The following is a 12296-nucleotide window of genomic DNA, read 5'->3' on the forward strand; positions in this document are numbered from 1 at the left end:
TTGCATTTATATAAGATATATTTTTTCCAAAAATAATTATTTAATAATATCATAAATAATGCACAAAATTTCAAATAACTAAAATCTATAAACAAATATCTCATGTTTCATTTTTTAAATATTTTTAAAGATAATGATAAATTTGTAAACTTACATTTTAATATTTTAAAAAAATTAAAAAATACTTTCACAAACTTTAATAAATTTTTCTCACAAATTCACTTTACATACCTTAATCCAAACAATCTCAATTTTTTCCTAAGAAGCCCAGACATGGATACGGTCACGGATACGACACGGACACGGACACGAGCACAGAGATACGGCTAAATTGAAAATTATAGGACACGGAACACGGCTATATATAAATTAAAATGTAGTAATATATTTTGTTATATGAAAAAAAAATCAAGAAAAAACATAATGTTTAATTTTTACTTCGGAGAATTTAATATTTTGTCTTAGATTTTGTTTGAGATTTAGTGTGAAAGAGAAGAGGTTTTTAAAACACTGGACCGCGTCTTTTTTCTAGCTTTTCCGGCGTGTCCAAGGAGGAGAATGTGTCTTCTCCAATGTGTCCAAGGAGGAGAATGTGTCTTCTCCAACGTGTCCACAAAAAAGACTGTTTCCGATCTAATAAAAAATGTCTGACACCACATCGTGCACGCTTCCGTCACATGTCTGTGTTCATGGTGTATCAGAAACACTAACGACGCCTTTTTAACCGTATCCGAAATTCTTAGATTTTTTTCTCAAATCACTTTAAATTGATTCCTCCAATTTCTCACGTATTCACTTCCTAGTTGAAACAAAACTTAATTATTTTAAACTAGAGGATACCAACACATAGTCCTGTGCGAAGTGTGGACACTGCCCAATTCTAATTTCCTATCATTAGTAATGGATGTTGACCTTCCACATGTGGTTCTAAATATTTCTTTTATGAATATATGTAATAAAATTTCAAACTGTGGGGCAGAGCAACATGTTAACTTTTGTTTTTGATTTCTTTTGGAATTTTGGATCCTCTTCATACAACCAATAGATTTTCTTTTTCTAACACATGCAATAAACACGAGCATTAAACTCAAACATCAATAATGCACTTAAGTCAAAATATCCTTTTCATGCTTCTCATGCTTTTATCCTTAAGGTAAAAAAAATAGTTATTGTGTCCAACAAAACATATATATTTTTAAAAAACCACAATCTAACTTGCCTTCTAAAATGAACATTACCGTTATTATAATTTATTCGAGATCAAATATTCTCTATCAAATTTTTTCGGTCTTTCTCTTCAATTCTGATTGCTCTTCTTCGATGTCCGAGAAGGAGGATACTTGTAAAAATACTCTAACGTTCAAATTAGATGGGGTTAACGTGAGTGATCTAGTTTAGAATTTAGAGTGACAGTACCTTTTACGATGGGATATCCTCTTATTTATACCGTTCTAGTGGACATTGTCCTATCAGAATGATTAAAATAGGTCCAATGAACGTGTAATCACCCTTTGTTGCTCCTATCAGGATTAATGCGTTTAACTTGAGAAGTGACGTGGACACTTTTTTGCCGAAAGGAAGTCATTGATGATAGACATTAGAACTTCAATGAATTGACTTACCTGTTGATCCGTGAAAACCGAAAATCTGACTTCCGCTGATCTTTAATATAACAATTACGCCTCATTAATGAAATTAAAGAGAACTATCTCTAGCTATGTTTATTGAATTGTCATCAACATTAACCAAATCATAACTGGTGCGTTTAACCAGTGGAAGCAAAGGTGAATGAACTGTTCATGTTCTCTCTTCTTAACATTGCTCATATCCTAGCCGATAAAAAAAATTTGCTCATATCCTAAATCAACCAGTAACTTTCCCATAGAAAGAGTTTCAAGGTTTGATGAATTTTAACATAAATTATTTGTTTGTTTAAAAGTATGGACAATTAGTTTTGATAAAATTAATTTAAATTTGGAATGTTTGTCTATATTAAAGTCAACAACATATTTTATATTGAAACATGTTTACAGCAAGAAGAATAGATTATTTGTGTGAAACAAGTAGTTCGTACTTTTCACAATTAGGGGTATAAGGGAGTTCAGCCAAATCAAGTTCCTAATATTTGAACTGGCATGTCAGATAAAAAGAGAGATTATTTTGGACCATTGAATTGTTTCATGAAAGCATATGCAAATCCAAATAGAAAATCCTCAAAGATAACTATTTTGAGGATATAGTTTTTCCATCCATTTAGGGAATATAGATGAAAAAATAAGACTCGGGCTAGAAACACGACTCTTGTTTTCCGGAAACTAAATTTCTCTCAATTTAGTGTGTGGGAAGTATGAGTAAATAAAAAAAATTATTTACTTTTTTATTCTTTACTTTTTTTTATTAGGGACAGTAATTTCAAAAATTGATTCCATATACGAGATTCTAATCAATATGAGAATATAATTAGAAATCATATTAAATACAAGAAAAAGTAGAGGAAATATTATTTAATATAAAAAGAAAAAAAGATTTAATCAAGAAAACAATTAAAAATTATTGTTTCTGTTCTAGAGATATTATTTGAATAGAACAGAAATAAATATTGTTTCATAATTAAGGTTCTACACCTCTCATCAAGTAAATGGAAAAGGTTGATTTATTTTTATTCTTCTAAAAAACATTAATAGAAGAGTTAATGAAAAAAGTTTATCCGAACATGTGTCAGTACTATTTTGTTAACTTCCCCTTGGGTGGGTGATACTTGTTGCTTAGAAAAAAATCAAATGAATAAAACCAATCACTTTTAAGATGTCAAAATATGACAGCAATATCAACTGTTCACACACTTTGGTTTTCGTTCATTTTCAAACCACAAAAATCTATTCTACACACAGTAACATAATGCATGTTACTAGTCTTCATTCGTTTTCTTTTGGTTAATTGTCATCTCAAGCAATAATACACAAAACATCAATCAAACCTCCATGGTTTCGTAATACTAAAAATACACAGTTTTCAAAATATGTGTGGCTTTTGTTTATGGGATTGCATTTTCTTAATTAATAGAATGCATGTATCGCATATGCACATCAAATTCGAATTCAAACCATAAAAGCCAAACAAATATATATAAGTCAGCATATATCATTTCGGTTGCTATTAACTATTAGCGATTGGGTCCTAAAAACTAATTAGTCGTAGTTATCGAAAGATTGGAATAGCTTCTACGAAACATATATTCTTCAAATTTTAATTATAATGAACCTGTATCTTTAATTTGTTTTTTCAAAATTGCTTCTGCAAAAGTTTTCCAAAAAGGATTTGGAAGAAAAAGGACTCAACTTAAAGAAACAGTTCATTACAGCATCTTCCTAACAATATATATGAATCAATGTTACACTGGTATATGGCTCCAATCTTTGAAGTGTCATTATATCACCGGCATCATATGTTTATATCTTTTGGCAAAATCTATAATATAAAAAAATTATATAAGAAGATGCTTAAAAAAATAAGATGCCTTTATTCTATTACGTATATTTACATCATTCCGTGAAAATATATATTTATATGAAAAATTTCTCACTAGGTAAGGATCCAGATTCTATAATTATTAAATTAATTATATATAATTATGTATAATATCGTATAACAATTACATATAATAATTATGTATAATTTGATAATTATTATTTTTTTAATACATAATCTTCATTTGTATCTTAAACTTAATTTCTGAAATCTTTATTTCTTAAAAAAAAACAGATATCTAACTATATTCGTGTACAGAAGAGAAAGGGTGATCTTTGAATTCCTTAAAACTTAAATTATAAAAAATTTAATTATAAAATCAGGAGTCCCACTGATTCATGGGTTAAAAATATTTAGAACATCGATGTTTGCTATGTTAAAGTATAGATTCTTTCTATATACAATTCTATCATTTGAAAATGATATTATTACGATTGACTTCTCATAATAACTTGTGGGTAAAAGGCATGACACAATAATTAAATATATAAAAAAAAATCATGACAATAATTACCATGTAATTTTTTTGTTTTTGTAAATATTGAGGTAACAGTTATGCAAAAAACGTGAATATAATATTAAAGAACTCTTAAATTCATACTTAGGTGAGAATGATACCTGTCGCAGTGTTGCCTCCATAACATTAATATTTTGCTTTGACTAAAGAGATGTTTCAACATATTTGTCACGTGTCTCTTCATTGTTGGCTTGAGTTTTACAAAACTCACTCATTATAATTATTTTAATATTTAAAGTTTTCATGACAACATGCATATCCAACCGTTATCAACAATGAACCACCGACGGTGTACGACCACCTTACACAATTGCCTTGTCTTTAAGTAATCACGTTTAATTATCCACTTGTAGAAGATGGAATATGCATTTGTGTAAACTTAATAATCCTGATGAATTCAAGTTTTAGAATTATATTATTTATATTTCGAAGCTAAGTTTAAGCTGTAGTTTGAGATGTGTTAACCTGATCTTGTACTTTATGTTCTTTATAGACTTATTTTAAAATAAAAATTGCATATTAATAAGATTTCGTAATCTAATTAGCAATGCGTTACATAATAATAAGATGTTATAGTTAATATAATTTAATTTTAATCTCGATAACTTAAATTCTTTTATTTAGTTATATACAATATTATAAATGATATATTGCGACAACAGATCATATTAATTCCATCTTATCTTGAATATAATCAAAATGTTGAGGAAATTATGTTCGTGGCTAAATAAAAATATTATCGTTAAAAAGTGTATTATAGGATTAAGATGAATTCATCTCAGTCCATGGGCACCATGCATAGGAAGTAACAGTACCCCATTGGTTCTCTTAGAAAAATTTAAGCCATACATTGTTCTTGGGAGAGTCTAGTGAAGAAATCTCTAACAATGATGTGATGTTTGCCACTACCATTGTTAGGCAAATGATCTGCACCCAACACTTTTGAACCTGCACCCAACATAATTTCAAAAATTCTAAAAATACCCTTTATTTCATAAATAAAAATTCGGAATTGAAAATAATGCATTCCAGAAAAATAAATCTGGAAGAGATTTTTGTCTTTTGGATATAAAAATCTGGAAAAAAAAAATCAAAATCCCATTCTGGATAAAAAATTCCGGAACTGAAAATAATATATTATGAAAAAATTTATCCAGAAAAAATTAGTGTGTTTCGAAAAAAGGGGTCCGAAATGTAATTTTATATGCATCCCATTTTTTTAAGGGTATTTTCGGTTTTTCCCCTATGATTGTATGGTGCAGGAAGCAATTGCCCCATTGTTATTTCTGATTCAGAGCATAGCTAATAATAACGGCTCAAAAGCCCAAGACACTGAAAAAAGCAAACTACATCAGGTGTTGGTTTCTAGCCCAATAACCTCAATACATCCTCATAGAGAGTACATGAGCTCCTCAATTTCATCACTTGCTTTCGCACTTGAAACTCCATACTTTCTCCCTACATCTTCATCTTTTTTTTTTAATTTCAATTTTACCTATATATGTTAGGATTTTTACGATATGTTAGAATTTTTATTTTGATGAAACTTGTAGTGATTTCTTCTTCATTATTTTTAAGTAGTATTCGTTGTTTGTAGTGATTAATGATTACTGGTGCTAACGTTGATAGTTAAAATAAATTTTGTTATGTTTTAACTAAACTGTTACTAAATCCAGAAACTATTACTAATCCAGGAATGAATTTTTTAATGAAAAAAATATATATTTCTGAATTATAATATTCTACAATCCAAAATGTTAAATAAAAAAAATAACATTTTCAGATTATAAAATCTAAAATATATTTTTTTAAATAAAATTTTCTTTTCGCTTTACATATGGTACCCGAAGAAGCTACGGATTTTTGTACTAAAAATTAATATTCCCTTTATCCTAAAATATTATTATTTGAGTCTTTAAGAAAAACATGTGAATTATAATATTCTACAATCCAAAATGTTAAATAAAAAAATAACATTTTCAGATTATAAAATCTAAAATATATTTTTTTAAATAAAATTTTCTTTTCGCTTTACATATGGTACCCGAAGAAGCTACGGAAGGGTTTTCGTACTAAAAATTAATATTCCCTTTATCCTAAAATATTATTATTTGAGTCTTTAAGAAAAACATGTGCACAAGTGTATCTCACTTATATAACACTTAATTAAGCTTAAATTCATTTTTTAATATTAAAATCATAATCTATTTTAATAAAATTTATTGAACATATTGTTTCACTGTTAGAACATTGTCTGACCACTCATAAATATTTAGTCTCATATTTTAAATGTCCAGTCCTTAACTTAAGAAAGATGTATCAAAGATTTCACATTACCTAGAAATAAAATAAAATTATAAAATATAAATGAGAGCAAACATGAGTTTTATAAACATGAAATTGAACTTTATCTTCATTGAACTTGATTGGAATGTGAGTTTTGTTGTCATTTATATTCTAGAAATTCATCTTATCTCTAGTATATGCAAGATCGATCTATCTATCTATATATCTATATATATATAATGTATAAGTTAAAACGAAAATTAGAACAAAGCTTAAAAGCATAAGCAGAAGGTGCCCAAAAACTAATACATCGTTATTAACAAGATTTTAAGGTGGGGAGTCAGATCAGTACCATCTATCAACCTTTACAAATCTAAGATAAAAGTTACGAGGACACAAAATCTAGTCTCTGTTACTCCTCCCCACGCCTCTGTCAGATCAACCATTAATCACCACCCACTTGCCTCTTCCATGAGTCTTCCACAATCAGTTCATCAACTCCCCAATCCTCGTAGCTGCAGAAATTGTGAAAAACAATAGTAAGTATGGCATAAAAGGAACTACCTAACTTGTATAATGGAGAGAATCTACCTTCCATCAGGCAAGTAACGCCGGATTGTAAAGGGTATTTTTCGCTCTCGGAGTTCTTTCATAGCAATCTGACATTGGGAGAACAAGATGTTACATGTTATATAGCAGAGTTAATAACAAAACATGTATAGTGCATGAATCAAACATTTGGGATAATTGGCACAAAAAGAAAAGAGTCAACGTGGCATATTGCTGGCAAGTAAATTGCTCAATATGTAAGCCCTAAAACAGACAATATTGGACAGGTTCTTATCAGTCTATAAAAATCAGAGACTATATATATAATCAACTTATTCCTAGAATGGTGCGCACAGTGCACTCTTCAGGAACCAAAGAACTTGAGAATCAAAAGACTTCACTGCCAAAGTACACTCTTGTCTAAAGGAGATTATGTAAATCCTAAATGAGCATATGACTGATTCAATATTTGAAGACTGAATCAGTCCATATAACTAGTTAGTTTAGGTTATAATGTAGGGCCTGAAGTGTAGATATTGTGCAGGTAGAGACTGAACAAATAATTAAACCAAATGTTAAAAAGAGTATGTCATTGTCAAACTAAATAACAAATCAATTTAAGTTATATCCAACACCCATAACTTTTTCATAAAGGGCGCAAGAGGCAAAGAAAGGCAAACTATAGTGGGGGAAAGTAATTTATTACAAGCAGATTAAAAAGTTATAAATATAACCTTCCAATGTAAATTGTTCTCCCCAGGTTAGGAATCTCTATTAAATATTAATTAAAAAGAATATAAAACAAGGACATAATTTATTCTGTTATTCATGCAGCACGTCGTGCAACTGCAGAGTTAGGTATAAACCAAATTTAAAAAACAACCCCTTCAATCAAGGAACCAGGAGATCACTAAAGTGGTTAAAGTGAAAGCTTCTTAAAGAAATATTTCTATATTTGAAAATTCAAAACTACATAACAAGTTTAGCAATGAAATAATCAGTGAGATCAAAAACAATAACTTCACCAACACAAGCTATCAAATTGCAAAGAGAACGAGAGGATCTATTACCTCAAGTGGATCAGTTTCCCCCTCCAATTCGACCATGACAGGAGCATTCATACTGCTCAACCATAAGAAAAGTAACAGGTTAGAAACAACTAATAAGTGGAATCTTAAGCTTACAAAGTCCTGAACCAAACCTGATTTGAAGAGCTCGGGTGCCCAGAATCCTAGCACGCTCATACTTAGTCATATATTTCGAGGTCTTTCGAGGGCGTTCCCCTTGTTGTTCCTCTTCCTTATCCTCAGTGTCAATAGGATCTCCAGTTAATTCTTCATTTTTGTTTTCCAAATCCTCCTCCGCACCTTCCTGCACATCAATCAACCACCAATCAATAATTCCATTAATTCATCCAACAACAGTAATACAAAACAAGGGCACAAGACAGAATTATTTACCTCAATCTCAGGCTCTGGTGGCTCATGCTCGTACCTGTATGAGCACACTTTAATCCATGAGAACTCATTCAATAAAAATACACAGGTTACTAAATAAACTCTAACTCTGCAATTGAAGCATGAAACATAATTTGTAGGCGGACTCTTGGAAGAAAAAGATTAATGCGATCATCAAACTCCGCAGATGAACATTTGAAAAGCTTTTTACAAAAAAACCACTAGAGTTTACCATAAACCCTACTTTCAATACACAAATTGAATTGGGAAAACCGTAGTTTTTCTGTGACTGTAAATGAGCGAGAGAGTAAAGTAGAGAGAAAGCGAGAGAACCCCATGTCCATGTCATCATAGTCTTCGTCAGCCATGGCGAGGAGCAGAGAACGGAAGATACCGTTTTCTCTAAGCTTAAACCTCTGGTGTCTGCTTAAAACCCTCACAGGAAGTCGCTGGTACCTAAAATTTCAACGATCAGTTACAATATGTAATAAAAGTTTTCACAAATATATATTCCTATCCTACCCTTATATTTATGTTATTAAGATATAACTATTTTCTCTTTTGGATATTTTTAATTTTAATATCAATTCCGTATTTTATCATCTTCATTTAAATTTACTTTTTTGAAATTTTATTTTCAATTTAAAAACCTCTATCTTTAAGTATACATTTATAATATTATTTTTAATATTTTAATAGTTATTAGTTTATATGTGTAATGTATACCCTAGTGGATTATAGTATTATTTTACTATCATGTTTTTAATATTTTATTACAATCAATTATATTTAATATTATTGTTGTTTTATTTATTTTAAAAGTGTCATAAATGTAATGTATAAATTTTATATTATAAATATTAGTCAACATTTTTATTACTATTTTAATATTAGTATGGAAATTAGTTTTCATATTTAAATATTTTTTAATATTAGTTGTATTGAAATATTTTTAATATTATTATACATAGTATAAATTTTAAAATAATTTGATTTGGAAATATAAAAAAAATGTAATCATTACCAAAAAGGTGAAAGATATTTAATCACTATACTAATTTATTGAGTTATATTTATAAATAGTTAATATAATGTTATCTTTTGCGTGTTAAAAATATTTAAAAGAAATATTTTCGAAACACAAAGTACACTACTCACAACACTAAAATTTAGTTTTTTTTCTATTTGATACCAGAAAAATCCAAAAATATTTTTTTTAATATTATGAATCCTAATCAATTATAATGATATTATTTCATAATCAAGATATTTTTTATTCATAAAAATGTCAATTATAGTGAAGGTTTTGAAATCAAATGTGAGCTAGGAGTAAATGTACTGGTGAGAGATTGATTCATGTACTTCCGCGCCTAAAATTAGTTATGATTATTTGTCATATTTTAGAATTAAATCAGAGTACTGTGTTTAGCCTTTACTTTATTTTTGTTTTCATTTTTTTTTCTATGGGTATTGTGTTTTTAACCATAATTCGTCTTTTTTTTTTAAATTATAGAGGAATAAAAAAATGTTTGGTAAGCTTTTATAATTAAAAGGATACTTTGATGTTAAAACATGCCAGATTTGTTTTGACGTTGGCATTAAAAAATTGGACTTGTTTTAGAAAGAAGCAATTCTTGGAATAGTGGTAAACGATTGTTTCTCTTTTAAAATGTTTTTTTTTTCTACACGCTATAAAAAATCTGCATATATGTTTAAAGTTATATATTTTTCTTTTGTATTTTACTGTGCTGTATATATATTATTATGGTATATTTGTATATATTATTACTTTGTTTTTTTAATATTATATACATAGTGTACGTGTAATTTCATGTATTGTTGTCTTTTTTCATGTTAATTTCATGTACGTGTAATATTATTTTGGAAAGTATTTTCTTAGCAGTGTTCATGCAGTATCTCTCCTTTTTCTGTTTTGAAAAAGTATTGCAATTTTGTGAGATACGTAGTATATACGTTCTCTTCTCATTCTCTGTGAATTAAGATACATTGTTGTGCCTTTCAATGTTCAATCACAAACTTCTTCTTCATTTTACTGTAATTAGATTTTTCTATTTAAATTTAACTCTCCATAAACACAAAATATATATATATATATATTTCATTGACACGTCACTTCATCTTCATTTTACTGTAATTACATTGTGGAAATCAACCCAAAAAATATTTGTATTGTTGTTGCAGTTTTCCAATTGTTTAAGAAAAAAATAAAAAATGGTAATAAATTTTGTGAAGAGGACAACACATTTGGATTATGCCTTTAATCTATTTTGTTGTTCAAGAGTTATTGCTTTATATTTTTTCATTGCTTTTTCGTCCACAATGAATACACTAGTTCATAAATGTAAAATAAATGTGGCTATTTTACATTTACAATTGCGACTATAGAACTGTATTTGATCAGCACGCATTCGTAAATCAGAAAGATACAAATGCGGCCATAGAACCGCATTTGTAAATTAGATTTACAAATGCGGTTATTTAAAATAATCACATTTGTATCTTCTTCTGAATGCGGGTTTAGGGTTTAGGGGTTTAAGATTTACGAATGCGGCTCTAGTAATAACCGCATTCGTAAATCACATTTACAAATGCGGCTTTGGTAATAGCCGCATTTGTAAATTTTATTTTTTGATTTACAAATACGGCTTTGGTAAATAACCGCATTTGTAAATAGTTTTTTTTTTTTTAAAGTGCAATTTGTATTGTCCCTAAACCATATAAATTAACCTGCATAATGATCATACCCAGCCAGACAAATACAGAAATATAGATATAAATTTGAGAGCATCAAAATGTACATTTACAAGTAATCAAATTACATATAATAAAACCACTATTGATTACCTATGCTAGAGTTATAAAAATTTATGAAATATGTGGACCAAGATTCTCTAACATATGAAATGCCTTCCGAATTCATTGGTGTTTCTTCTGTGAATAACTACATTGCAAAATATAGTTGACATAAATTAGTTTTTAGATATATATATGTTCAAGAATATAAAAATGATTTAACATATAGTACCTCTTTCCAACCAGTTTTAACACCTAGTCTTATAATGGTAATCATCCATTGCATAATGTAATAGCCACACTCATAGCTTCCTGGTTGTTTATTACACTATAATTCAATAAAAAGTAATATGTTAGTATATTGATAAACAATGATAATAGAGAAAGAAAAAAATTACAAACCTTTATTCTTTTTCCAGTTCAAATTATTTGAACTGGATCGACCTTTTAGGATGTTATATCCACGGCATGAACTGGTTAATACAAAAAACCTCGTTAGTAGATGGTTAATTAGTAACATATACAAAGTTAAGTTTATAATGTACTTACGTATCAATGATATCCTTAAATTTTGTGAGAATCTTCTTGTGTAGGGAACAGAACCACACAATAGTCTTATCAACCATTGATAAGACAAGTAACTGTCAATGATGCCTATATCATCCATGAAAAGAGTTAGTAAATATTTAAAACATGAAATAATAATAATTGATGACATATAATTAAACTTACTCATTAATATAAGGGCATAAATAAATTTGTTTTCCCTCTTTTTCCAAGGTGTTAGTGATGTATGCTTGAGTCTCAGATGAGTTTGGTCCAACGGGATTAGTATATGCAGGATCTAAGAATCCATACATATTTTCCTTCCCCTTAGTGATACAGACTCTATGCAAAAACCTACAAGTTTTTAGTTAAAGATTAATCAATAATAATTTAACATAAAGTAAATTGAATAATAGGTAAGGATACTTACATCATAAAAAATTGAATTATACTTATATTGAGCTCCTGATTCCCAAATATAAATTCTGATAAATCTGTGTTGTACATCAACAGTGGCAGTTCAGTGTTTATTTTAAAAAATGTATCATTCCACGGAACTGGAAAAGGTTCATTGCCAATCTGACTAGCAATGAGACGTA

The 12296-nt window shown here is 28.6% G+C and overlaps 1 protein-coding gene across 1 annotated transcript; it reads right to left on the reverse strand.

Annotated features, from left to right (window-relative positions):
- Positions 1 to 6623: 6623 nt before the first annotated feature.
- Positions 6624 to 8838, reverse strand: LOC137828858 (DNA-directed RNA polymerases II, IV and V subunit 6A). The gene is made up of 6 exons (XM_068635595.1): positions 8671 to 8838; positions 8341 to 8374; positions 8082 to 8251; positions 7951 to 8002; positions 6923 to 6990; positions 6624 to 6846 (listed from the first exon to the last, which is right to left on the reverse strand). The coding sequence occupies exons 1-6, from the start codon at positions 8703 to 8705 to the stop codon at positions 6777 to 6779; spliced, it is 429 nt and encodes a 142-aa protein (XP_068491696.1). The 5' UTR covers positions 8706 to 8838; the 3' UTR covers positions 6624 to 6776.
- Between the last annotated feature and the right edge of the window lie 3458 nt (positions 8839 to 12296).

The sequence above is a fragment of the Phaseolus vulgaris genome, chromosome 7 (assembly GCF_051622355.1).
Source record: "Phaseolus vulgaris cultivar YP4 chromosome 7, ASM5162235v1, whole genome shotgun sequence".
In the NCBI taxonomy this organism is placed as follows: Eukaryota; Viridiplantae; Streptophyta; class Magnoliopsida; order Fabales; family Fabaceae; genus Phaseolus; species Phaseolus vulgaris.

Bases quoted from the DNA above. Each gene is read 5' to 3' on its own strand.
- LOC137828858 (XM_068635595.1), bottom strand. From the start codon at position 8,705: ATGGCTGACGAAGACTATGATGACATGGACATGGG. The intron at 6,991-7,950 runs GTAATAGATCCT...TCCCAATGTCAG, and splicing joins GGGAAACTGATCCACTTGAG to ATTGCTATGAAAGAACTCCG. The intron at 6,847-6,922 runs GTAGATTCTCTC...CAATTTCTGCAG, and splicing joins CGTTACTTGCCTGATGGAAG to CTACGAGGATTGGGGAGTTG.